This window comes from Ciconia boyciana, chromosome 5, assembly GCF_034638445.1.
Source record: "Ciconia boyciana chromosome 5, ASM3463844v1, whole genome shotgun sequence".
In the NCBI taxonomy this organism is placed as follows: Eukaryota; Metazoa; Chordata; class Aves; order Ciconiiformes; family Ciconiidae; genus Ciconia; species Ciconia boyciana.
In genome coordinates, this window is record NC_132938.1 from 34,409,454 (window position 1) to 34,436,377 (window position 26,924).

The following is a 26,924-nucleotide window of genomic DNA, read 5'->3' on the forward strand; positions in this document are numbered from 1 at the left end:
AACAAATAGACAAATGAACTAGAGACATTTCAAGAGAGTATTTGAAGATAAAAGAATCTATGTCCATGAGTTTAGTAAAATGGTTCCTAGCCATCATGTTCCATTTGCCTGCAATATGTAGTCACACTGAAAAATTTGATGATCAGCCATGCTAACTTTGCAGAATAATCCTGAATATAGGCCTCCGCTTTAAGTATTTCTGAAGTGTATCAGATGCTTGAATTCATACTTAACTGCAATCTAATATATATGGTGGAATAAAAGAATGGGGAATATACATATGGCAGGACTGGGCAGTTCGTCAGTGGCCTGTTTGAGAGGAAAACGTTCAACTGCCTCCCTGGGTTTGGTCTGCCCACGTCAGGCTGCCTTGACAGCCGGTGTGTCTGCAGACTCCAACGGTCTGCTTGCTACCAGGTCCTGAGAAGCCATTGAGATGCTTGACCACAAGGAGGAGCTGTAAAGTGAGAGGCATGTTTACCGAACACTAACATTTTTAGAAGAATAAACAAAGCAGCCAATGACCTAATATCCCTAGAGACCTATCTTATTTAAGAATACTCCCTTGAAAGTCTTTTTCAGTTGTTGGTAGCTACACGAGATCCCTAGCATACCCTCCTTTTCTTCTAGCAGGAAACGAGAGAAGAAAATAAAATATATGCACATACAGAGACAAACTTGCTACAGTGGCTTAGAGGGATGTTATTTGACCATAAGCACTTGTTAATGTGTGACCTGTTGCATATTACAAAGAAAGGATGCACTACTATGCAGTCTTTCCAGGGTGGTTGTCTCAACTTGTATTTGCAGCTTCGTATAAACCCTTCACAAAAGCCGAGTTGAATTGGGAAATTCTGAAGAGGCTTCCTTGACAGGTCTCTGCAAATTCTCAGACTAGACCCAAGTGCATACAGAAAATTATGGAGAACCGGAGAGCTGCATAGGTGGGTTGAAAAAGAGTGAATAAATAAATAAAAAAAATATTTCCAGGCTCACCCTGACGAGCTAATGCTAACTACAGAAGTAAAGCTGTCAAAAAAAACATGTTAACAGTCAGACCACATATTAATCCTAATCCTATTAAGTTAAGAGTGATAAAGGAGCACCATGCCACACTTACAGTTTTCCTGCAGCGTTTGTTTATTGAGAACATTAGCCTGTATCAGTCTTAACTCAGTACTCGCAACCTTGGAGAACATGGTAAAATACCTTAGGAAAGACCTGGGTGATACTGGAAATGGTGGGCCCTGTCGTCAGGCCCGTGCAATTTCACAGGCAAGACTTCAGGTGGGTAGTCTCTTTAACAGGTGTCAAGGTCTGAGCCACGGAGAACTACTTTGAGTTCTGGATAGAGTCGAGTCCACGCATTTAAGGAGAGGCAGCTACAGGCAGCTAAGTGTGTTTCTTTCAGGTGTAGTGAAAATGCATCTATCACTTCACCTATTCATACTGCTAAAAGCCATTCTCCTACTGTGACTGAATTATATAGTAAAAGTACAGAACTTCTCAAAAAATATTATTGTACCTTAGAAAAACTTGGTATCTAAATTCAGTATGACACTACTTCATATACCACCATAAAAGGTCCTTTCCTTTGAATCAAATTAAACACAAGTCTGCAACAGGCTATGTCTCTAAATATTATTCTTAACTTTGCATTTTAAATCAATCTTTTCTTTTTGTTTACTTCAAAATTGTGAATTACTTAATGAAAATGAAAAACTAACACTGAGCTGATTCTCATCTGCTTTACAGACAATACACTCATTATGGGATGAACAGTAATATATCTACATTACACATAGCAATTTCCTGATGAAAAGGATTTAAGCTCACAGTGCTGGTAAATAGTAAATGACAGTCAAGAAATCACCAGCCATATGGAATAACTACACCAAAAGAAAGAAATGACTGAGCAGAAATAGAGTTTTGAAAGTAACCTACATATGAAAAGTACTGGTATGTGATACTTTGCTTTCTCTCCCTGACTCCAGCCTCCTCATTGATGTCTCTTTCTGTCAACTCCAGACAAATCCCATTACACTTTGCTGCTGAACAGCAAAAACACAATTCTCATATTTGGAATTTCACACCTATTTTTCCCATGGGACAATCACAAGTTAGCTGTGTAACTTCAAGGTGGATCAATGTAGCTTTTAGATCTGCAGGTTACCAGACTGTTCTTTTAATGTACTACTACACTTTTTCACAGGATAACTCTTTTAAAATCATTCGAGTTAAACCAGTGCACAGCTACAGTAATATACAAGCAAAATGTAACCTAGGGTTATAAGAGTCAGCAGCTATAACATATTGCTATTCCTTTTGTTAGATATGGACCAAAGTTAAACTATTACAATATTGAAACAAACAAATGTGATTTGATCACGCCTGTCTCCAGTGGACAGTAGTGCCCACTGATTGGAAGCAGACTGAACATAACCTGTTCTGTCTGTTTCAGTGAAGCAACTGTTTGCACTGTTTGCACTGTACACACTGAGAAGCAATTATCTAACAACTGCTGACAACTCTGCTCTTGGACATGTGGCCCCATATTTAACCAGCTGCTGCAATTAATCTGCATTCACAATCTTTATTTCATTATTGTGTGAATTATTTAGCAGCTAGTGACCTTCCATTAAAATTGATGCTATAAATTAGACTCAGAATACTTTATGAAAACTATAAAAATATGACATTTTTACTTGAGGAGCTACTTCCTATATTTTGAGAATTTAAATGAGCTCCAAAAAATCTCTAATGAGATTAGTGTTTTAATGAGATTAAAATGTGAAAACTTGGAGATAAATTTCAGAATGTTCCCAGTTTTTAGTCACAGGGTCAGCCAAAGCCCATAATATTCCAAATGAAAAATCAAAAGAAAGCAAATGCATTTCATTGTAATGCCTTTTTCTCAGTAGGCTTCTACAAAAATTAGTAATATTTTTCTCCACTGAACAGAAGCGCTTACAGAGGCAGGTGCTTCCCATTCTGCCCTTATAGAGCTAGCTCACCTAGTTGTAAATTCAGCAACCACTTCCACCTAGGCAATTATGAATCAACAATTCAATCTCTCAGGTCCCTGCTAGCTAGGATCTGAATATCAAACTAGGGAGGACAGCCAAGACAGGCAGTACAGGACTGGTGAGGTTATAAGTATTTTAAGCAGCGGAGTAAGTGTGTGTGTGTGTTAGGGTTTTTGTTGGAAAGACAGAATACATAGCAGAAGGTTTTGGGAGCTAGAAGTGAAGGAGCTTTGATCATTGTTTCTGAGTGTGAATTATAACACAGTAACATAGGAAAAAGTAAGAATATGAAGCTGTGGATCTTGTTTGAGAAGAAGTTGTATGGCAAGTGGACAGGGTAGAAAAGGATAGAAACATTCTTCATCCTGAGCGTCAATGACCAGAACTACTACTACTGCTGCAGCCACTACATGAGGAGTTCCTGGGTTTTGCCTTTCTGTAAGTATGCTGCTCAAAACTAAAGGTGTTATTCTGGGTTAGCATGACCTCTGAATGGTAGTATAACTGTCTTGTGTGCCTTCTGTACAATGTGCCTGTTAATGCACCATATGATACCTTTTTTAGCAAAAATATTCTATTGCCTCCTATTTAATGGCAGATCCAGTAACAAACTGACTGGATTACTTTCTTCAGTGCTACTGCCCAGTCATTTATCTTCCATTGTATATTTATGCATTTGTTTCGTCTTTCCTTATTGGAAACTTGTCCCCACCGAATATCATTTGAGGTTATTTTCCCAGTCTTTCAGTTTTGTTCTGAATTCTAGTTTTTTCCATCAAAGGTTCTGCCATCCCATGTAGCTGAGAAACATTGTAAACACTATGGAGGACAAGATATGAAATATTTAGAAGAAACTCTATAGGCAAATTTAATTACTAGAACTTACAGAGCTGCCAATGGCATCCATCAAGCTAGCTGCAAGGACAAAATCAATCATTATCAAAATCTTCATCCTTTGGAAGCTGTGAAGTAGATGAACAAATGAAATACCAGTTAACTTAAACATTAAAACTAAATATTTACACCTGACAACTTAAATTTTATTTGAAATAATCTATTTAACCTAAAATTATTTTCTTACATATTGTAAATATAATGTAAATTTAGGCTTCATTATAAATGTCTAAAGTAGCCTGATCAAGTACAACTCCAAAACCCAGTAAAAACTTTTATCCAGTAAAAAGAATTTATCCTTTTAGGCTGCTTTGTATCAGCGCTCTCCATTTATTTTAGGACAGCTATTCAAGATTCAAACCCACGCATTTTATTGTGAAACAAGACAAAAGCAAAATAGCATTTTAAAAGGCTCTGAAAAGCAGGGCAATATTCCTTGTTGATCCTTTAAAGTTGGGAGAAAGCTCTCTGTTATATTCAAGTAATTAAAATCTGAATTGGTCTAGTTGTCCTTGAACTAAAGATTTGTGCAATTTCTGTGTGCCAGGAGAGGATGGAGATAATTTTACTGTTATAGAGTAATTTTTGGGAAAAATGTGTAATAGTTATCAGGTTTTATTCTAACAGTGACAAGTATGACATCTTTCAACTGATAGCTATGCATATTTTGTACTGTATGACCCACAGCATTTTAAATCCCATTATTTCATATGAAAATTATTTTATATGCCAAAACAATCACCATTGTATCTCACTGCCTTGCAAACATTAGCTGATATAATTTCTGTAAGGTAGATGTGTGCTTTTCAGCTCACAGATGAGAAACCAAGGCCCCCAATTACTAAAATATTTACATAGATTATACATGAATCAATTCTAAATTGATTAGTTAAACTGCTGCAAGCTATCAACTGAGGAATGTTTCTTTTTTTTTAACTTAAAATATTTTCATTTAGCATGTGCTAATGCCTGTTAAAACCAAAATATGTGTCCACTCTGCTTTTTCTATTTATTAAACTAAATCAGCTAACTACATGTTAAAACATTTGTAGTTAGACAAAGCATAAGACCTGTAATAGAGATTAATGATTCAGTGTCAGTATGTGCTTATTGAAACACTAACTTCATGGAAATTTCCACTCATGTTTCTACAGGAATTAATACAAAACACCAGTGGAACTTTGGCGGACTGTGCTTTTTACTGTACAAAGATAAGCAAGTTGCTTATGTGAAGTGTGTTTTTAAGTTATTGTAAAATTGGACAAGTCCAACTTTATGTTCACCAATCTCTGAAAACCTCATGCAAGAGTACAAATTACAGCCCAGCTGAATTTCAGGTTTTCAACACCTACCTACCTACCTATAAAATACTTAAGATGCTGTTTAAAATTACAGTTATCTTATTTAAGTAAGCAACATTTTTTTTTTATTTTTAGTTCTGAGTTTTGCTGGTTTGAAAGCATCATATTTGAAAGCACAGAGTTGTGAGGCCCCAGTATATCTGTATAAAGCTTGTTATACCACTTCTTCCACTGGACTGATGCAGACACAAGGTGTTGAGGGTACTCTGTACCCATTGACTCATGTTACAGACAGCTCAGAAGGTTTTTTTAAAGCATTTTGGACATATGCAACATCTACCATTAAGCTGCAAAGCACTATACTAAGCTGATGTCTATCTTTAAGGATTCCAAAGGAATCCATTAAAAATTACCTATAAAACATTTCTTGAGTAGAAAGTGTGAACTGAAAATCTTAGGCTAAGTTATTTCTATGCCATAACATTTCTGAATTTTAAGCTGTAAGTTGTTCTTCATGCTAACTGAATAAATGTTATATAATTTGAATTAGAAACTTTACCATAATTCAATGCAACAAGTTCTGCTACTGTTTGAAGTGGTGAATCCTATGAATTTCAGGCTTAAAAAAGGAGGTGGAGGGGGAATCTGCAAGAATTGCCTGGCATTTAATTCTGTTATTAATTTAGATTTCAGAGGTTTCTGCCATGATTAAACATGCACTTTCACCTTACGACAGTAGTAATTATGGCTATTGCAGCCACTACTGTTTTGAAAGCAGCTGCTGCCATCTGTTGCAATGACACTGTCTATTGTGGGAGAGGAGTGACCAAAGAGTACCTTAGCTGCCTGGACAACCCGCAAATGATCCATCTCTGATAATTGCTGTCCTGACTCCATGCATACCTTAAATATGCTTTCTAGGAAAGAAGGGACTATATTTTTTTCATGGAAGGTGGAAGATTCATATTTAACTGTTCTGCTTCATACTCTATTATTTTCATTATAAAAGCACACTGTTCTCCCTCACATTGGTCTTAATATTTAAACTGTTCTATCATTATTTCACTGACTGTGAATGCCTCAATACCGCAATCAATCTTAAAAGGGTTGCGCAGCTTTACAACTACAGAATTCTTATTTTTTTAAAAAGACTATCAAGTAAATCTTGCATACTGTTCAGAGAAATTAATGTTAGTAAAAAAAAAAAAATAGAAGACTATCAGGCACAATCAAGGCAGATCACATCCCTTACAGCATGTGTGAGCTACTACGAGCAAGCTGCACAAAAGGAACGAAGAGCTGAGGAGTGTAGAGTGTGTGCAGTTGATTTGGTTTGTCACCTTCAGATGAAGTCACCTTTCTATTTAAAGGGTGCCTCTTTCTAAAGCATGTTCCTGTTGTGGGGAACTTCATAAGGGCTGCACTTGGAAGACAACTGTGCTTGTATCAGCTTTAGCACTGAACTAAGATATACTCAAAAGACATACTGAAATATTGGAATAGTCTCATAAATAAAATTCTAAATGTGATGATTTAAATACATTGCTCAAGATACTTTAATCCTGCAGTTTAATTTTTAGGAAAGGAAGTTGGACAGTAAACCCAAGATGGATTATTGATCCTGTAGTCGCTCACAATATGAGCTCACTATGATCGTAAGAGAATTAAGTCATATAAAGAGGGAGAAACCAAGAGCTCCATTTGGCAGACCTGTCAGTCAGAAACAGGGAAGGCATGAAACAGAGAGGACACAGGAAAAAAACCAGAGTGGGCCTGAAGTAGGAACAAGGGTTGGGGGGATCAAAATCTTTGTGCTGTTGTCCTCCCAAAAAAGGAGAAAGGTCAAGAAGACTAGGAAGAGACGTGTAAGCTCAAGCTCTGAAAGGAAATGGCTGACCTAATGGTGTTTCCCTGCTTCTGTCACTGCCCAGCAGGGAGACCCAGACAAGGTAGAGGACAGTGAGCAGTGCTGATCCTGGAAGGGACAGTACCTTGTACCTTTGAGCCAATTTTTCAGCAAGTATAAACTCTGGTAGTTTGTCTGATTCCAGTTGCAGTGACATGAGATTCACTGAGTGGTCAACCCTACAGTGATAAGAAAAGTGGTAAATAGGGTCAAGCCCCATATATGTTCAAAGCGCTTTGCATACGCTAACTGAATCAATAGGTTGAGTCTTAGAATTAATGTGGGTAACTGTTTACTTAGTTTTCCACATTTCTACAAAAAGTTTCAGAAAAGTTCTCTGAAAGTGTACATCCATGCTCTTTGGTAATATGTAAAGCTAAAGTTCTGTTCAAGGGAAGCTTAAGATCTTGCTCTAGGAAGACTGCTTTGAAAGTCAGTTTCTTAAACTAATTCCTCTACTCATTTAAATATTTACCGTGGTTGTTATAAAGCTATTTAAAATGCATTATCCAGAAATGTAGGTGGAGGGTAAAATAACTGAAAATGTAGGGAGAGAATACAACTGCTGATAAACCTTCACACACAATGCAATAAAAACATTCACTCCAAAAAACTGCAAAAAACCTACAAATCTTAATTCATGTCGCAGATGAAAACAACTGCATAACTTAGCAAATATTTTTGTGTTGTTGATGCTAGTGAATCCAAAGAGTTAGTAAGTGCTGAGAGACTTCCAAGACTTCTGTTATAACACCTGTGTTGGTTTAACAAGAACAAACAAACAAAAAGAATTTGTGCAGGGGAGATCCCTTTCCAGGAAAACCTTAATCTCAGACAGTAGACATGTGGATTAATTATCATGCATCATCATAGAGTGAGAAAAACTTAGTGTAATATTTTTAAATTGAAAACACAAGCCCTTAACAGTTAGCTGAAATAAAGAATCACTTTCTGTCTTAATAAAATTGAAGTTTAAGGGCAACTCTTGTGAAACCTTGAAATTTTATCCATATGAGATTATTCATTTACTGCTCAAAGATTATACCTGGAATGTGCACTTGCACAGCTGTGCAGAACAATTTCTCCAAAGCTATGGCATAAAAATTCTGGAAAGGTACCTTTTTCCTTCTCTGTGCCTGGACTGTCTTTACAGGCTACTCAGACAATCCGATGTTCAAATTTCCCCTAAATTTGATGGTTTTCCAAGTCTTTCAATAACAAGTTACTAAATAGATTTGATGACATCATAGAAACTCTGTGCTATGAAAATTTTGAACTGTCAGCCTGTTTTCTTGTTCTTGAATTCTGGAGACAGCAAACTAGATGGAATTCAGATGCCTATTTCTGTTTGTACAGTGTCAATAAGAATTGCATTGCTAATAAATACAGTAATAATAAGAGAATCTGCCAAAAGGACAGACAATGACTGGAAAGATTTTTGTTTGCTTTCTTAAAATTCAAACTGGTTTTAGTGATTAAACTCATGCACAAATTTGGCTTTGTTTTAATTAGGTAGTGTTACAAAAGTTGCGCTGTTTTCCTCACCTGAAAAATGGACAATAAGTCATGATTTTATCTATTTTTAGGCTTAAAAAGCAGCATTGTTCATACAGCCATACATTATTATAAATTTAGAAACTACAGCTTTGAATATGAGGTTTATTAACTAACTAGATATCATAGCAAAATAGCTAGATCCTGCTAAAACATTCATACGTCATTAGCAACATTGCACCAGTTGTATGGCCTGCAAAAACATATTACTTTTAAACCATAACTATAGCAATTACCCCAAATTCTTCCTTCTTCCTTCACAGGTACCTAAAATGTTTACCTTTACCCTCTGGACAGAACTCAAAGTTGTTAAATCTTCTTAAGCTGATGCAAAGAATTCCAGAGCCCTTCCCAGGCTGCGATTGTTTTTGCTATTAAATTCTGTAGAGTTGAGGCTTACATCTGCTATGAGTCACTGGGCAGGAATGTTACTGAGAAGTTGCAGTTACCAAGACTAAGTTGCAACATAAGAAGACGATGGTAATTCTGTGCCTAACACAACACTTCTGAAATGAAAATAGACCAAAAATAACAAAGGATCATCCATTCCCTTTCACTGCTCTGATCTAGGAAATTGCTCTCAGCATCATATTCAACTATAAACCACAGTGCTTTCCTGAATCAGAGCCTAAATCTCTGAGGCTTCAGAGGTATACAGAGAGCATAACTGACTCAACTGATTTAGAAATAAAACATAATCACTCAGACTAGAAGTTACATGTTAGAGGTGATAATAAGAAATCTGCTAAAAAAAAAAAAAGAAAGAAAGAAACATAGTACAGACAAAGCCAAAGGGAACAAGGAAAAAAGGACAATTAATCTTTTTTGATGTAAGTCAGTATTTTTTAGCTAAATTGGAAGGCACTCAGAAGCACATGATCTCAGTGACTTGGTTAGACAAAATCACTTTCTATAGAAGCTTTTTAGAGCCAGATGAATACAACAAAGAATGTTTTAAAATGCAATTTGTTTTGAGTGTTTGCCCTCTGTCTATGTTGGCTCTTCCCATAATGTTCAATAAATGAGTATGCTTAAAGGAATACTTCTGGAAGAAGTGAACTCTTAAGGAAATATTGAACAAAAGCAGTAAAATGAGTAAAACATTCCACAATATAAATATTCACACCATCAACTTCCTTTTGAAGACTAACATTTGTTGCATACTTCCTCTGAAAAATTTCTGGTGTATTATTTGGAATCTGGCAGTATTTCTCTTTACTAATTACATTACATCAACTAATTAAATTCATATTCTGAATTTCAAATATTTAATAATTGCAATAAACTTCTCATGAGTATCCTACACTAATAATCATTCAAAAATTCAAAATCATTCAGTAAGTCATTTTTACTGGGAACCTTACTATGGCTACTGACTTTTGCAAGGAGAGAGATACCTGTTCATAGTGTGACTCTTAACTTAACCATCATTACTCAGTGGGTGGGCTCTGAATTTAGAAAGTGGAAAAAAAGCATGGCACTTTAAACTTGGATTTATTAACCATTTAAACAATTCATTGAGGGTTACAAGCAGATTCTCCATCACTTGAAGTCTTTAAACAAAGACTAGATGGCTAAAATGCATGGCTGTGGTCCAGTTAAATACGAATTATATACAGCATCAAGTCAGAGATTTGTGTTATTCAGGAATTCTATAGGCTACCCATCATCAGAATGATTTTGCAAAAATAAACATACTAAATAGAAGACTCAAAGAGTATACAAATGGAAGTCATATAAGCACAAAAGGAAGAGAGCAAGGTCTTTCTTAGGCCTGTTGGACACATCCAATACTGAAAACTGGCAAATGTCATAGACCTTAACGTGGCCAGTAAAGACCTGGCTGTTCACACAAATCTTATTCAGATTTGCTGCTCCTGGGAGAGTTTGCATGGAAGTGAAGCAAAAAATGGCAAGGATCATTAATTACTCTTTTATCAGTTTTTTGACAAAAGCTTGTATAAAGGATAAAATGCTGTTCCTTACTTCTACACTAAATCAACATGTTTATTACTTCCTATAAGCAAGGTAAAAACTGTCAGTTGTATTAAATCCATCTTATATTTTTTGTGGATGTTTAAAAGAAATAGCTACCACAAGAAATCAGTGGTCTTTGTTCCCATTGTATTAGCACTTTCAGCTGAGTACCTCCCCAGGTATTTATCTGACAGAAGTTTAACAGCTTTTGGCAATCCCCGGCATGGATACAGGCTGGGCGATGAGTGGATTGAGAGCAGCCCTACAGAGAAGGACTTACTGGATGAAAAACTGAATATGAGCTGGCAATGTGTGCTCACAGCCCAGAAAACCAATTGTATCCTGGCCTGCATCAAAAGAAGTATGGCCAGCAGGTCGAGGGAGGTGATTCTGCCCCTCTGCTCTGCTCTGGTGAGACCCCACCTGGAGTACTGCGTCCAGCTCTGGGGCCCTCAGCACAGGAAAGACATGGACCTGTTGGAGTGGGTCCAGAGGAGGGCCACAAAAATGATCAGAGGGATGGAACACCTCTCCTATGAGGAAAGGCTGAGAGAGCTGGGGTTGTTTAGCCTAGAGAAGGGAAGGGTCCAGGGAGACCTTATAGTGGCCTTCCAGTACTTAAAGGGGGCCTACAGGAAAGATGAGGAGGGACTCTTTATCTGGGCATGTAGTGATAGGATGAGGGGTAATGGTTTAAAACTGAAAGAGCGTAGATTTAGATTAGATATTAGGAAGAAATTCTTTATTGTGAGCGTGGTGAGGCACTGGAACAGGTTGCCCAGAGAAGCTGTGGATGCCCCATCCCTGGAAGTGTTCAAGGCCAGGTTGGATGGGGCTTTGAGCAACCTGGTCTAGTGGAAGGTGTCCCTGCCCATGGCAGGGGGGTTGGAACTAGATGATCTTTAAGGTCCCTTCCAACCCAAACCATTCTATGATTCTAAAATCAGCAAACACAAGATAATACGTTCATAATATCATCCTTTTATCATTCAGACTCAAAAGAAGTTGCAAGCACACAAGAAGGTTTCATAGTACAAGGAACCACTGTTTTTTCCTTGATAAGCTGTAACGCAAGTGTTAAGCACCATTTATAAAATATAAAGCTTTACTTTTTTCTCATGTGTATGATTTTTATCCAGGAAAGTTTTAAATCACCTTCAGCTGTCACATAGAAATATGGAAGGGTCAAAGACTGTACAACCACAACATGGTAACTTTGCATTTGTCAAAACGTACTTTTATTCCATCTGTTACAAATTAATTTGTTTATGCTCTTCTCTGCATTGTTTTAGTTTGTGTAATGCTAAGGATAAAATAGAAAACATGTAATGGACTCCATTCTAGGATTGGCTGAAATCACATATTTGAAAATGTGCTTTCAGCATTGTATATCCAACAGGATGATAATTAAATGGTCTTTCACATATGCTAAACAGTAACAATGATAAATCGAAAACACTTTTAAAGGGAATATGCTGCTTGGTTTCATAACTTAGACACTAGACTTTTTTCTAGTGAGGGGTGGGGGGTGGGGGGGAACCAACCAAAAAAACCCCCCAAAAGCCAACCTGACTAACTCCATCAAAATTATGATGTCTGAGTAAATTGAACTTCGGGGTTTTTTATTTTTCAACATGTAAAGTAGTAGCAATGCGTTACTTCAATAATAGTATTTTGTTACTGAAACAGAACAAAGCTGAAATCAAAGTTAAGCCAAACTCAGCTTTATGACTAAAAATCTCTGTATGTCCATGTTTTTAAAAGTAGCCTCCTTTCCAAAAGTAAGTGTAGATTTTTTATTTTTTGTTATAGACTGATTTAAGAATTGCATGGTGTGTTTACAAGAAAATCTGGTTAGGTAGTTATCATAACTGACAATGTGCCAGTTACCAGAATAGTATTACATCTTCCCATTGTAAGTGTATTCCACAAATAAAAGCATTGCGTAAGAGCTTCACACACATAATACTGTGGGTGTTTGCATAGCTGACTGACACGTTAAATGGCTTCCAACATCCAGGGCAGACTACTGATGAAAGCGAGTACAACTCTATCTGCTTGAGTGGAGTTACTTTAGATTGTTCAACAGTTCACTTTAATTATATTTACATAAGAGGTGGCCCACATATTCAAGAGAATAAAATGATCAAAAAGCTACACTGGATTTAGTCAACAGTTTGGACTGCTGTAAAAAACTATATCCACTAAGCTTTTGAAAGTTAAATATAGTTATTAGCTGTTAATATTTTATGCTTATTTGGAGACACATATCAAAAAACAGAGTATGTCGTACTTACTTCTGCATTAATAGATTCTCATGGTTCCTTCTTAGTAAAGCAATTTGGCATTTCAGCATTCCTTTGTAGGTTGGTTTTGAAACTGGATCTTAATTTCTTAAGAGTGAAATCGTACTTATGACCTTGCTAACTTCTGTGCTGTAGAGACCTCTTTTAAAAAGGTTTTCAAAAAAGGCTTCAATGGAGCCTGACTTCAAAGGGCACAACGAGAAAAATGTGGTCCTAGGGCTTCTACGCAGGGCAACAGTGGTGCTCCTAATGTGTTTTGGTTGCGTGAAATAAGCATGCTTAATAAAACAAAACTGGTTATGCCTTGTGGCTCCATCCCATCACTTTTTAGCACTAGGTTTGATACCAGTCACTAATATTTTATGAGAATGTGATACCTTGTGCTGGTTTTGGCTGGGAGAGAGTTAATTTTCTTAATAGTAGTTAGTATGGGGCCATGTTTTGGACTTGTGCTGGAAACAGTGTTGATAACACAGAGATGTTTTAGTTGTTGCTCAGTAGTGCTTATACTAAATCAAGGACTTTTCAGCTTCCCATGCTCTGCCAGGTGCACAAGAAGCTGGGAGGGGGCACAGCCAAACTGGCCAAAGGGCTATTCCATACCATAATGATGTCATGCTCAGCATATAAAGCTGGGGGAAGAAGGAGGAAGGGGGGGATGCTCGAAGTTATGGCATTTGTCTTCCCAAGTAACCGTTATGTGTGATGGAGCCCTGCTTTGCTGGAGATGGCTGAACACCTGCCTGCCCATGGGAAGGAGTGAATGAATTCCTTGTTTTGCTTTGCTTGTGTGCGTGGCTCTTGCTTTCCCTGTTAAACTGTCTTTATCTCAACCCACGAGTTTTCTCACTTTTACCTTTCCGATTCTCTCCCCCATTCTGCTGGGGGGTAGTGAGCCAGTGTCTGTGTGCTGCTTAGTTGCTGGCTGGGGTTAAACCACGACATACCACCTCGAGTGCGTACAACAGCAAATATTACAGACTGGTGAGATAATAGCATCATCAAGAGGATTACTTTCCCCACCCCTACAGATGTGGGGAAGGTTTACAACAGGGATTCTGTCCATTCTTTGGCTGAGATTCAGGCACTTTTCTGGGGTCTGACCAGGTTAGCTAATGCCTATCTCCCAATTACTCTTCTTTCCTTTGTTGCTTCTGATGGCTGTTATGCTTGAGTGGGTCATCAAAAATTGCTTTCTTCTCCACTGGTAGTGAAGTAGCTAATGCTTGAGAAGCCTAACACTTGGCTTTGGGGTCTTAAATGCCTGTACCTCTGCCCTACACCTGCTTAATTTATTATTAGACCCCATAGGGATAAGCGGACACTTTATCTTCCTGTATAAATCAACTCAAAACTCTTTCTTATTGCCTTAAAAGATCTTTTCAATCTAATGTTATGCAAAGAAAGAAAAACTACCTTTAGTATTTTACTGATTTTTTTTGACTGATTTTTTGACTTTACTGATTACTATCAGTAACCTGATAGTCACTGTGTAGCTATATTATGGTAGACTACTCATTTGTGGCCAGTTTCATTTTTGCAGCAAAAACCTCTTTGTCACAAAATCAGCAAAAAATTGGACAATTACTATTTTAACTGAATGCCCTATTAATTACTGCCTTTGTTTCAGGGCTTTTAAAAATCTCTCTCCCCACCTACTCCTCACATCTCCTCTGTCTCAGTAAAACTTTAATCCTTCACTTCTTCTTGTCTCTAGTCCTTACATGCCTGTATTTTGTTTGCTTTCTTTCCTTTCACTCTGGAATAATAAAGTAAAATTAACAAGATACAGCCAGCAGATGCACAAGGAAAACATTCACGTGTCTCTGACATAGCTTTCAATCCTAATTAAATTGGGCTACCTCAAAGATAATCCATTCAGTTTCTGTGAGGGTGCATTCATTACCATGTCTGCTGATGGAAGCACTTATAACAGAGATCTTTGTAGGAGGAATTAGTTACTGTCGATCTAGAGGCTCATTAGCGTTGATATAGGACTTCCACCAAAAGATTTTTTTTTTTTAATTAACAAGACATTCTTTAAGCCATATTAATTTCGGCTCACAGTCATTCCCAAATCCTGAGATGTTATTTTATAACAGTAGTGGAGAACCACCTACTGGAAATAATGCTTCTTGCAGTGCAATCCATGATTCCTTAATGCTTACTGTATCTTTTTTCATTCCCTGTCCCCAGTGAAAAATGGCTCTGAGGAGCTGGTACTGTTTTATTTCTCTGGAGCACTTTTTTTAAAAATTTTTTTTAAAGAACAAGTTTGCGGCTAATTGCAGAAGAGGGATAGAAAATAAAAAGAAAAGAAAAATAATCCTGCAAATGTCAAGCAGGAATCAGAGTAATGATGCTGTAAGCTCCTATGAGAGACATACTGCTAGCATATGACAACCTGTGGTAACGAAAATATGCAGTTATGACATATAGGGGACTATAGTAAAGACATTGTTACTAAAACATACTAAAATCTATTTAATTTATTGTTTTTCCTTAACAGTGTATTATATTTTTATGTAAGACTTTTTTTTTCCAGCAGGAAACAATAGGAATGAGGGAGCTGTATTTTAAGAATAAACTACAGCCACAAAAATAATGATAGTCATTGTATTAAGGCACTATTTTCTCTTAAATTCTGCCTCCACCTGCCGGGCAGTGGGAGGTATGCCACTGTGACAATATAAAGTGTCTTGCCAACAGCAACACTGCCAATATTGTGCTGAATATCCATCCAATCATGGTACCTGAGGCCAGGATAAAAGGACATTAATCAAAAGGATAATTTTAAAAAGCTGATGAATGAACTTCTTTATTAGCTGCAGAATTGCAATACAGATGAATAATACATATTCATTACATAGAGGGCTTCCATCAAGTTGTTGTAGATTCTTTTTAAGGCGATTTCAGTTACGGATATACAGTCCTGTAGCCCATGGTAGAAATGGGAGAAAAATGCTGCTGTAATAGGCAGTCTTAGGCTCACCTTTCACGCACTATGCATTGTCCAGAACTATTCCTTTGACACTGGGGCATCTGCTGGAGAAAACAACAACATTTTCATTGAAACATTTTTATTTCACAGGTTTTCCAATCATTTAGTTCCTTTTCTAACTTACAGATAGATTAATGTGTCATCAAAAAGGATTCATGTGTCATTTATTTTTTGGTGGAGCAAAATACATTGGTATAAGTACTAATATGGGAGACATGGGGGTTAACCACATTTCCATGTAGTACCAGTAGAATGTTTCTCACCCAGGATGAATTGTGAGGCCTATGTAAATATTTAATGCTTCTGCTTTAGAAACTCAGTCTAATGGAAATGCTGAAAATGGTAACTTGTTTTCCCATTCTGACAACGAGGGACAATCCCCTCAAATGAGAGAAATACAAATTATATCAGCTTTACTGAAACAGAAAGTGAAAATCCTGAGTATATTATGCAAGTCCAGCCCCCTGAGGACTGACAAGAAAAACTTCTGCTAAATATGTTTATCTGTCTGGAACAACCGGGTGATTGCAGTATAACAGTAAAGCACAGCATGACTGTTACCCACAACTATTTTTTTAAATGCCAAATCCCTCTATTTTTTTCTATTTTTTTTCCAAAGGAAAGTTTGAACCGTCCAGATCTGTAAACTACAAGCCCTAAAGCAAGTAGCAAAACCCGAATAACGGCATTGCAGAAAAAGGAAAAAAGGTAGAACAGACTGCAATCATTTCCACCTTTTCACCGCTGCATTTTCAGCTGCGACTTCTTACAGGACACCAAACGCAGTCAGAAATAGACTCTGCAACTTGATACTGCTCCAAATGAGGACAGGATCTGATCCTCGTCCACGCTCAGGGTTTTGCCATGATTTTACTAGGTTTCCAGTCAGGTAAAGTAATTTATACAGTTCATCATCGTTTTCGTATTTTATTTTACGAGCAACACGAGCCCGACGCTTCGCAGCCCGCCTCAGGCCAACGGGAGAGACGCGCGAGTCCTGTCACGGGGCTGGGCGGTGCCCTGACTGGAAAACTACCGCTCCCAGGAGGTACCGCCCCCCACTCCGAGAGGCGCGAACTGGCTCCTCGCGCAGTGCACGCTGGGATTTGGAGTTTCGGCCGCCCCCGCCGCCCGCGGCGGAGCGCGGGGATCCGCTACCAGCGGGCGCCCGGAAGCGCGGGAAGGGCCGCTCTCACCGCCCTGCCGTCACGTGGGCCGGGGCGGGCGGCGCTTGCGCAGCGCGGAAGGGCCTCGCTGGGCGGAGGTTACTAGGTAACGATGTGTATCCGTCCGCTGGGGTCCGCCTCCTGCACCCCTCGCGGAGTGGCGGCCAAGATGGCGGCGGTTGCCGTTGAGGCCGGGCTGTGAGTCCCTCCGCCAGCGCTGTTCCGCGGCGTTGAGCGAAGCGAGGCCGCTGCCTTTCTCCGCTGTCGGAAGGCGAAACGCTCGGCCGAGCAGCCCGGGCCCCCCGGGTAGTGAACGGCGGTGGAGGAGAAACCAGGCCTGGCTGACCTCCTCTCCGCCGCGGGGTGAGCCGCCCTCTTCTCTTCGCGCGGCGGGCTGCCCCCCTTCTCTCGCTGGTAGCGGAGCGCGGGGAGAGAGAGGCGGGGACCGCCACTGGTGGGGCAGGGCCGCCTGGCGCGGCCTTTGCGCCCCTGCGGGCCCGCGTGGGTGGGCACCCGGCCGGCGAGGAGAGGGGATTAGGCTCGCTGCCCGGCGCGGCGGGGAGGAGGAGTCCGGGGCGGCGGTGGGGCCGGCAGGCCCAGTGAAGCCTTGCGGTGCCAGCAGGTTGAGCAGGTAGCTCCCTGCCGCCCTGGGGAAGGGTGCGTTACCTGCTCTCCAAGGAGACGCCGGCGGGGCAGCGGCAACGGCCGCGCTTTTGCCTGAGGCGCTTCGAGGAGAGCCCGCCTACCACCCCCCACCTCCCCGCTGCCCCGGGTGTTGGCGCCGTGAAGGAGCGGGCTCTCCGCGCGCCTCCTGACCGCCCCGGGCCCGGGGAGCGCTTCGCCTGCCTCACGCAGCGGCTCGGCGGGCAGAGCCGCCGGGGATCACTCGATCCGCCCACCCCGTTGGCAGCGACGAGACTCGCCGGGCCTGGGCTCGGTGCCCCGCCGTGGAAGTGGACCAGGTCGGGATGGCAGCCTGCGGGGCGCCGGGAAGGGCCGAGTTGCGCGGCTTGGCCCCGACTCTGCAAGCTGGTAGTGCTGGGCATCCCTCCCGTGGTCCGGGTGTTTGAGCTTGCAGTTCTCCTAGCGCGTTGCTCGTGTGAGGGCTGTCCGGTGCAGCAAGAGAGGACTTGCTCCGTTTTCTGCTCCTGTTTGATGATATTGTATGGTTGGCAATACTCTGTAGGCATTTAATGAGTTAATGCTAAATTAATGCTCAGTGAGGAAGGCATGTCTTAGAAAGCTAAACTTAAAGAAATGTTTGATCCCATTTTCAGTCTTGATGGCTTTTTACAACTTTTGTTTTCCATTTAATTTTTAATTTTCAAAAGTTTCTGTGTGCAGGATTAAGTCCGCTTTAGAGCTCTTGCAGTTCACGTAAATGCTATAGGAAAAAATGTCAAAAACAACTCTGCTGTAGAAAAAAAGCCTTTTAAAATATTTATCTTTGGTTTGTTAACATGTTTTGTAGTGATACTTCTCAGCAATTTGCATATTGCTGTTACATGTGCAAAATATGTTTTGACTACAATCTTAACGTGCTTTGACCATAATCTTACATGTTATCTTACGTTATTGTTTCTGTAGAAAATACACGTGAAAGTCTTCCCCCCCCCCCCCCCCCCCCCCAAGTCCCTAGTAGAGGTTGTAAGGCAGTATGTACATGCTCAAATAGAGCTTTTATACAGATTCTATAATGTGCAAGAAGTTGAGATTGGTAATGGGTTGCTGGATGCAGAAATAGCATAATGGGAAGATACCAAAGCTTTTATAAGAGGATTTCTTCTGGAAGTAGCTGGTAAAATGAAAAGTAAGAAAAAATACAAATTAGCGAAGTGTGTGGGGGGAGGTGAAAAAGCTTCATACGGGAGAGTTTCATCTCTAAGAAAAAAGCTGGCTGAACCTCTTTGTGTTTTTGAACTGAGTTGAAGGGATAAAATATCAGCATAGTTCTGTGATCATAAGCTCCCTTGAATATAACTCATTTGGAAACATCAAGACTATAATATGAATGTTTAGAAACTTGCTGTCTGGTAAGGGCACAGTTCTGTTGGAACACTTTAAAATCTGCTTGCTGGAAGTAATCAGGTTATTGTTATTTTGGGCTGTATTTCTTAGGGTGCATTGGTGTATGCCTAGTGTCCTTGTTTGAGAATATTATTCAGAATATTCCATCTGTGGCAGTGAATTTATGTCAGAGGTAATCAGAGACTCCTACAGCAAAGATAGTTGAAGATAGCAAAAGTTTTAAATGAAATAAAGTTGAATAGTTACTTGTATTATGTAAAGATGAATATTGCCACTTCTTGTTTTTACAGTGGAACGTAGGGAAAACCTTCTTTTTCTATGGTTTTAGTGGAATTATATAACATGATGATGAGGAAACAGCTTACTGAATTGGACTGTAAATCCAGATGGCCTATAATCTTGTCAAGATGAACTCATTATGCTTAGTGGCATAGGTCAGGATAGAGTGCCAGTTGAAATGCTGGGTCTTGCACGTGTACAAAGCTGAACAGATATCTGTAACTGAAGAAAGTTCTTACAAAACATAGCTGTTTTCTAAAATAAGCTAAACTAATAGCTGTGCATTTGTTTTGAATGCTTGTCAGATTTACCTTGAGTTGGCAGGAGAGCTTCCCTGTGAACTTTTCACAGGATGCTTGTGCTTCTACATGAAAACAAAGAAAATTTGAAAGGGCATTGTGTTCTTATTTTCTGAACAAATCTGACAGTTCACCTGGCTGAAAGTTGCACAGAAGGTGTGGTTTTACAGTTGATCTGTTTGGGTTTCACTCCTCCTGATGACATGGCTTTTATTTGCCTTCCTTGAGCCTACAGATAGTTCTTAATATAGTCATAAGGTTAGCCAGATCAGGGAGCTTATCCAGTTGAAGACTCATCTGTTTTTTGTTTAATTTCGGTTTTGTTTGTTGGCTGGCTAGTTTATAGCTGGTACCCTCTGATTGCACAGCCTAGCGGATACTTCTGTTGGGACGAAGAAGGGAGTATGAATGAATGTGCAAGGACAGTAGGGCACACATCTGCCAGTTCCCAAAGTAGCGGGCACTTAATTATACCTGTGTTACGATTCTGATTGTGAGATGCAGAAGCTGAATTACTCCTGCGTTAGCATGACTTAGGTTGGTACGCTGCTGAGTGGAGATGTGGTTAGGGTATAATGAGCATACCTGGTAGATCCCATTTCCTTAAGGAAGAATGGGAGTAATAGGCTGTGTTTGCACAAAATACTGCTTTGTGCAAGTGCACCTACTGAGAGGGCTGTACTGTGTGATTTTGACTGTATACTATACCTAAGCAAGATGATGTACAGCTTTTAAACTTAGTTCAGGATTAATAATTTTTCTCTGGAACTGATTATAAAAGAAAAACTTCTTAGATACTTTTTAATCTTGAATTTTAGGTGATTTCTTCACCTGCACTGTGTGAAATCTTGGTGTGAAAATTAATAGTATATAGGTTGCAGTAAAATATTTAGAAATGTCCTTTTTGATTTTTTTTCAGTTAAAGATAAGGCTAGGATCACGTCCTGACATTGCAGTTAAAACTAGCTGGAAAAAGTAATTTGCTTCAAGGCTGTTTTTCTTTTACATCTGTAATGGAACTTCATAGTTGTTACAAAGAAAAAGTGTGTAGCTTTGTGCAGTGGAAGTGTGCCAGCAGCACTTAGGCTACACAGTTTTTATTGCAGCCTGAGAGTATATACAGTTATGGATTCTTCACCTTTTTGAACAGGCTAACCTAATTTTACTGCTGTGAAGGAATACTTTGTTTCTGACCTTTCAGCTTTAACAACTTTTTTATTTCTCATGTCAAAACCAAAAGTGAAAAGGAAAACTTTTAACATATAGATTGCTTTATACTGCACAGAATGAGACTATTAGAGAGCAGCAAAGCTCTAGGAAACCCAAATTATTTTGGTGGGGTTTTTTGCTACAAACTGTAATGTAAGTGGCATGGTATTCACTGCTTAAATAACTTAACCTGTAGTAAAGAAAGTAAAAATCCTTTTACTGATGTCTATTTTCCGTGTATTGATCAAGTATCCCCTTCGGTGCTCTGTTGTCAACATCTTAGTATTGAAATAAATGAGAAAGTTTGACATGCTAGGTCTCCAAAGTCACTTACAGTATAGAATAGACATCACCCTGGACCTGAAAGTGCAGGCTTTATGAATCGCAAAGCACTGTATAATGTGTTTTAATGTGAGGAAAATTGAGAGCCTCAAAAAAAAAAAATTCTTTACTTTCTAAGAGCAAGGATTGAAAAAAAAAAAACAAAACAAACCCATAACTACTTCTTGTTTAATTTTCAATGCCAGTATCTGTGTTCTTCTCACCGTTACATTTTTAGTAACATGGTTTAGTAAACAGGAGTTTTAGTTTCCTAAAACAGCCTTGTATTTGCATTTTATAATGAATACGTAGTTGTCATCTCAGATTATGAATCTTTAAAATATTCTACATAATGTGTGCTGTATTAAAATCAGTTTTCTTTTAACTATTTATTTTAGATTCTTTTTATTGATTGCTTGTCATGGCAACAGGAGGTGGTCCCTTTGAAGAAGGCATGAATGATCAGGACTTGCCTAGCTGGAGCAATGAGAGCCTTGATGACCGTCTGAACAACACGGTATAATTAATCTTATCTTTCAGTTGCCATTTTATGCTGTACGTTAAAAGTACCAGGTAGATTCTGTTAGTGGCAGGTAACAATGCAAAACCCTAACCCTTGTAGGTACAGCTTTACAGATAAGTATCCGCAAAACCAATAAAAATAATTGAGGTAGATGTAAGCAAGCAATGAGTGTAATTCAGAGGCTGTGAAGTCTGTAGATGTATTTATGGGAAGTGTTTTGGGTAGATAAAGTAGCTAGACACAAAAGTGTTGTAGGTGTCATGAAAGTGAAAACTCTAATTTTAAAAGTTCTAAACTGCTGAAGAATCTTCAGCAAAGAAGAAAAATACAATTTTAGCTTAATTTGAAATTAACTTAATGCATTGTAGCATGAAATGGGTTTAAAATTTCCTGACAAGCTATTTTTAATTTATGCCGTGGAGAAAATGATATTTTGTAATGTGACGATTGCTCTAGAAAACTTAGTGCATATTTTGGTACCACTTTTTATTTTTACTTCTAAAATTGAAGTAAACTCTCTTTCACTGAATTAAAACATATACTTTTTATCTATGTGGATAACAAATACGACTTTTTTTCTTCCCTCTCCTTCCCCTTAAGGACTGGGGAAGTCAACAGAAGAAAGCAAACAGATCTTCCGAAAAAAACAAGAAAAAGCTTGGTGGGGAAGCTGAAACAAGGCTTACTAATGATATATCTCCAGAATCCTCACCTGGAATGGGACGACGGAAGACCAGAACTCCTCATAGTTTTCCTCATGCTCGGTACATGACCCAGATGTCTGTTCCAGAGCAGGCTGAACTGGAAAGGCTTAAACAAAGAATAAACTTCAGTGATCTGGATCAGGTTTGTGTGAATACTATAGCTACCACTGTAAATGTGACTACAAAATTTATTCAGCTATCTCTTAATACTTTGACAGATGAATAAAGAAAGCTTTCATAAGTGATTAAGGTAAAAAAAAAAAAAGCTTATAGGCACCATGGGAGCCAAATCAAAATTCTGGTTTTGAACTTGAGAATTATGGAAAGTTCAGGAGCATGGCTTTCCTATGCTTGAGAGTATGCTAGCTGTCTTCACTTTCTTCCTCTCGATCATTAACAAATTCCTGTGTCCTCAAATCAATATTTCTTACTCATCATACTTGTCTGCCACTCAAAAATATCTGTTACCTTATTTTGAAATCTGTTCTTGAAGTGCCAGTTTGTGATTCTGAACCTGTTATCCTTGTGGATTAAGCAGAAGAGTAGCATTAAAAACTGCTCCTCAGTAGAGTGTAGAGAAATGTATGGCATGAATTCTTGAGCCATAACTGCTTCTTTGGGAATATGGCACATTCATCCTTCCCTTGTGCAAAACAATGAAAAGTATGAGGGATTAATTATTTGGTAACAAGGCATAAATTTCTGCTAACAGTTTCAGAATAGAGGCTTGTTAATCTTTGCCAAAGTTTGTTGTCAACTTTTTTGGGTTGTGAAGATTCTTTCAAATGCGATTCATTGCTTTGACTTAGAATATAAAGACTGGGCATAACTTCCTCTCCAAACATATGTTATGGCAACAAATTGCTATTCAGAAAGTTCTAAAGAAAAGCTGAAGTTATACTCACCTGCAAGTGACTATGTTGCTCTCTTGTTATTGTTACTCTCTCAAATGTGCCTGGAGCAGTAGGATGCCTTTCACTGTAGTAAAGGTGGAGGCCACAGCAAGGATGGGCAACTAAGCTCTGAGGAACTGCAGAACCCTTTTGCTTCTCAGCTGTTCTGGGAGGGTGGGCTTGCTTGCTTTCTTTTCTCTATGGCAAAAATCACCGGCACTGTCTTTAGCTAGCTTTTGGCTAGTCAGTGACTAGTAAGGTAACTTTAAAATCAGTCTAGTAGTACTGCAGAACTGTTAATCCAAGTAGTGAGACTAATCAGTGTTGAGAATATATTGGAGGAAAAAAATAAAGCAATTGTTCTTTCTTCTTTTTGTTTATAGAGAAGCATTGGAAGTGATTCTCAAGGGAGGGCAACAGCTGCTAACAACAAACGTCAACTTAATGAAAACAAAAAACCATTCAACTTCCTGTCACTGCAGATAAACACTAACAAAAGCAAAGATCCTGCCGCAGGTTCCCAAAAAAAGGAAAGTGAGGTATCAGTGCAATGTAAAGAGTTGTTTGGAGCTGCTCTAAGCAAGGATTTCTTGCAAAATTGTCAAGCCTCTGCTCAAGAAGATGGAAGGGGAGAACCAGCTATGGACAGTAGCCAGGTATTTACATACCCTATAAAGTCTGCAGAATATTGACTCTTAGAAAGAGTCAATAGAACTTAGAATATTGACTCTTGTTACTTTCCAGTGCATCTTTCTAGATTTCCGAAAAGTATAACTGTTATATCTTTATTAGGAATGCTTATATTCCCACTATTCTAAAAGGCAACTTGAGGAAAATGTGAAACGAAATTTAATAATGTATTGTTCTTTAGAAATCTGCTTATTGGTAACAGAAGCAGTATTAATTCTCATCTTAGAGGTTGGTTCTCTTTTATACAGTTCCAGAAAATACTCTGACAGTTTTTTCGTATGTTAATATGAATATTTTCATATGTTAATGAGCTTAATTCTGTTTTAGCCTATGTCGACAAGAAGCCCCATGCTTCAGCCTTGCAAATTCATGCATGGATAAACCTATCCTTATAAAAGCTGTTGACTTTTAACCACTTGCAGAAGTGTGCTTATAGGATTGAAAGTACTAGTATGTCACTCCTTTAATTACTACTTTGCTGTTGCTATCACCATGTCTTGTGCATTAAATACGTTAAAGCTGTAGCTGAATGCATTCAGTAATTTCAGTGTCTTTACAGATTGTGAGCAGACTAGTTCAAATTCGCGACTATATTGCTAAGGCCAGCTCCATGCGGGATGATCTTGTAGAGAAAAATGAAAGATCGGCCAATGTTGAGCGTTTATCACACCTTATAGATCACCTTAAAGAGCAGGAGAAATCCTATCTGAGATTTTTGCAAAAGATGCTTGTAAGTTTGAGAACATAATATATTTGTTTCTGCACTGTAAGCTCTTTTAGGAGTTGACCATTGATGTTTTGATGGTGCTACTGGGGGTGTTGGTTTTGATACGTAGTACCTTCCATAATTCATTTTTACTGCCCCCATTTTTACTTATATAAGATAGCTTTTGATTTATGCCAATGAAATATTTCAGGCTAGAGAAAATGAGGAGGATGATGTTCGGACTATAGATTCAGCTGTGGGATCTGGTTCTGTAGGTGAGAGCACATCGCTAAACATTGATGTGCAGTCTGAGGCTTCAGATACCACGGTAAGCTGCCTTTTAGTAATTAAGGTGCTAGAAATATGAAGACTTTGTTTTGTTTTTGTTGTGATTGTTGTGATAGTGTCATAATCTACAGTTCAATTAGAAACTAGTAAATCCCCAAGCACTCTGTTCAGGAGGTGTTCATGCATGTGTGGATATTTTAAATTTTTTTTTTATATGGGGAAAAAAAAAGAATGATTCTGTCACAATGACAATGTATCTTGATTAGTTTTAAAAAATATTTAGTCTTTCTTCACAGTGGAATGAAGAGTTAAATGTTTACTTTGGCAGAGCATGCACTGGATTGATGTAGGAAGGAATAGTTTTCTGTATGATTTTTCATCTATAACTTTATTTCTGATAGTGGGGAAAACTTGCTGGTGTTGGGTGAGGAGAGGGTTAGAAATGAGTCATTAGTGGGCCATTGCCCAAGCATCTTCCTAGTAATATGATAGAACTATTGACCTAACACAGAAGTTTCTCTCCTTTTTTGCAGAGATGAGCACCTTTCAGAAAATGTGTTCTGAATTTATTCTGAGATACACAGATAATCTTCCTTTCTATTTATAAAAGCTTTTGTATTAACATGGTTAACAATTCTTGTAGTAGATACAAAAGCATTTTAATAACAACTTATTACATCTTATTACATAAAAACAACTGTTTTGCATCTTCCAATACTCCTATACTGAGGAAAAGTACTAGAGAGTTGGTACTCTTTTAGCCAGTTAGTACTCTGAATGTCCTACAGATAAGGAGAATTTACGTGCTTGCAAGTAAAACAGCAGTTAAAACATTAAGAAGTTTTTGTAATTGTTTTTAGCTTTGTAAGAACTTTTTCTATCCCTGTAAAAAAATAAAATTAGACATGGAAGATGTACTTTTAACTTTAAAAAAAAAAAAAGTTGAAAAATGCAGAAAAAGACCAGTACAGTTTTTAAGAAGTATGCATGTAAACTTGCATTGTTCTTCATCTTTGCAAAATGCGTTTTAGTTTTATGTTTGGCTATTCCTTTTGCATCTAATTTATCTTTACATGCAGCTTGAATATATTACATGCAGAATGAATACTTCTAGTCTTATAAGGTTGATTGCTATATGGAGCCTTATTGTTTTGAAAATTTTAAGAACGACTAAAAATGTGTTTGCTCTTTAGTAGATTTTTATATTAATTTTCATTATTTGAGAAGATATAAGTGGGTAGGTTTGTAACTTAAAAATGCATGCTAAGTTGGAGCACATGTTCAAAATCTAACATACTAAACTATTTAATAAAGGAGGTATCTTTTAGTTTGAGCATTCGGCCCCGCATTGAGGACAAACTAGGGAATTCAGCTTCACAAGAACAGGTTACAGACATTGATGTTACACGAAGCCCTAAAGGGAAAAGTGACAGAGCTGCTCTGAATGACAGGGAAATCTGGCCTTGTAGGATTAATAGCCAAGAACATGGATTGCCTTCAAAGGTACACTTCAAAATATTATTTTAGCCCCAAATAGGGTTTATACATGCTGATGTTCTTTTTTTTGTTCTTTTATTTTTTTCTGTTCTTTCTCCTGTTAACTGCTTCAAATGTATCCGTTACTTACAGTGAATGTTCCCATTTGGCATGCTTATCCAGCTGTCTTTTCACTGAATGAATCTTCTTTGCCTAGATTTTTTTTTCTTTAGAGATGTTTGACAACTTTTTCTTCTGAAGTGTCAACATTGACAGAGGAAGTACTACATGTAACTGTACAGCAGGTGTTCTGGTTTTATGTAGATGATTCTTCCAGTTTTGCTGTTCTCTTTCTGGGAAAACATTGTAAATGTGAC

The 26,924-nt window shown here is 38.5% G+C and overlaps 2 protein-coding genes across 21 annotated transcripts in view; one reads left to right on the plus strand and one right to left on the minus strand.

Annotated features, from left to right (window-relative positions):
• Positions 1-17,298, minus strand: part of FGL1 (fibrinogen like 1) — a 47,190-nt gene extending 29,892 nt beyond the window's left edge. For all 5 annotated transcript variants that reach the window (XR_012042614.1, XR_012042612.1, XR_012042613.1 and 2 more), the window contains exons 1-3: positions 16,700-17,298; positions 15,957-16,009; positions 3,913-3,988 (exon numbers count right to left, since the gene is read on the minus strand). Coding sequence is in view for 2 of the 5 variants with exons in the window: in XM_072862222.1 (XP_072718323.1) it covers positions 3,913-3,988; positions 15,957-16,006 (126 nt within the window). In the remaining 3 variants the exon portion in view is untranslated. The remainder of the gene's footprint in view (positions 1-3,912; positions 3,989-15,956; positions 16,010-16,699) is intronic.
• Positions 17,299-17,354: 56 nt separating this feature from the next.
• The window catches only part of PCM1 (pericentriolar material 1), a 45,320-nt gene continuing 35,750 nt past the window's right edge, over positions 17,355-26,924 (plus strand). For 8 of the 16 annotated variants that reach the window (XM_072862198.1, XM_072862203.1, XM_072862205.1 and 5 more), the window contains exons 1-7: positions 17,355-17,494; positions 21,666-21,784; positions 22,391-22,636; positions 23,771-24,043; positions 24,637-24,807; positions 24,995-25,111; positions 26,386-26,574. In XM_072862198.1, coding sequence (XP_072718299.1) covers positions 21,689-21,784; positions 22,391-22,636; positions 23,771-24,043; positions 24,637-24,807; positions 24,995-25,111; positions 26,386-26,574 — 1,092 coding nt within the window. In that variant the 5' untranslated portion in view covers positions 17,355-17,494; positions 21,666-21,688. The remainder of the gene's footprint in view (positions 17,495-21,665; positions 21,785-22,390; positions 22,637-23,770; positions 24,044-24,636; positions 24,808-24,994; positions 25,112-26,385; positions 26,575-26,924) is intronic. The other 8 variants (XM_072862206.1, XM_072862215.1, XM_072862211.1 and 5 more) reach the window with 3 other exon arrangements.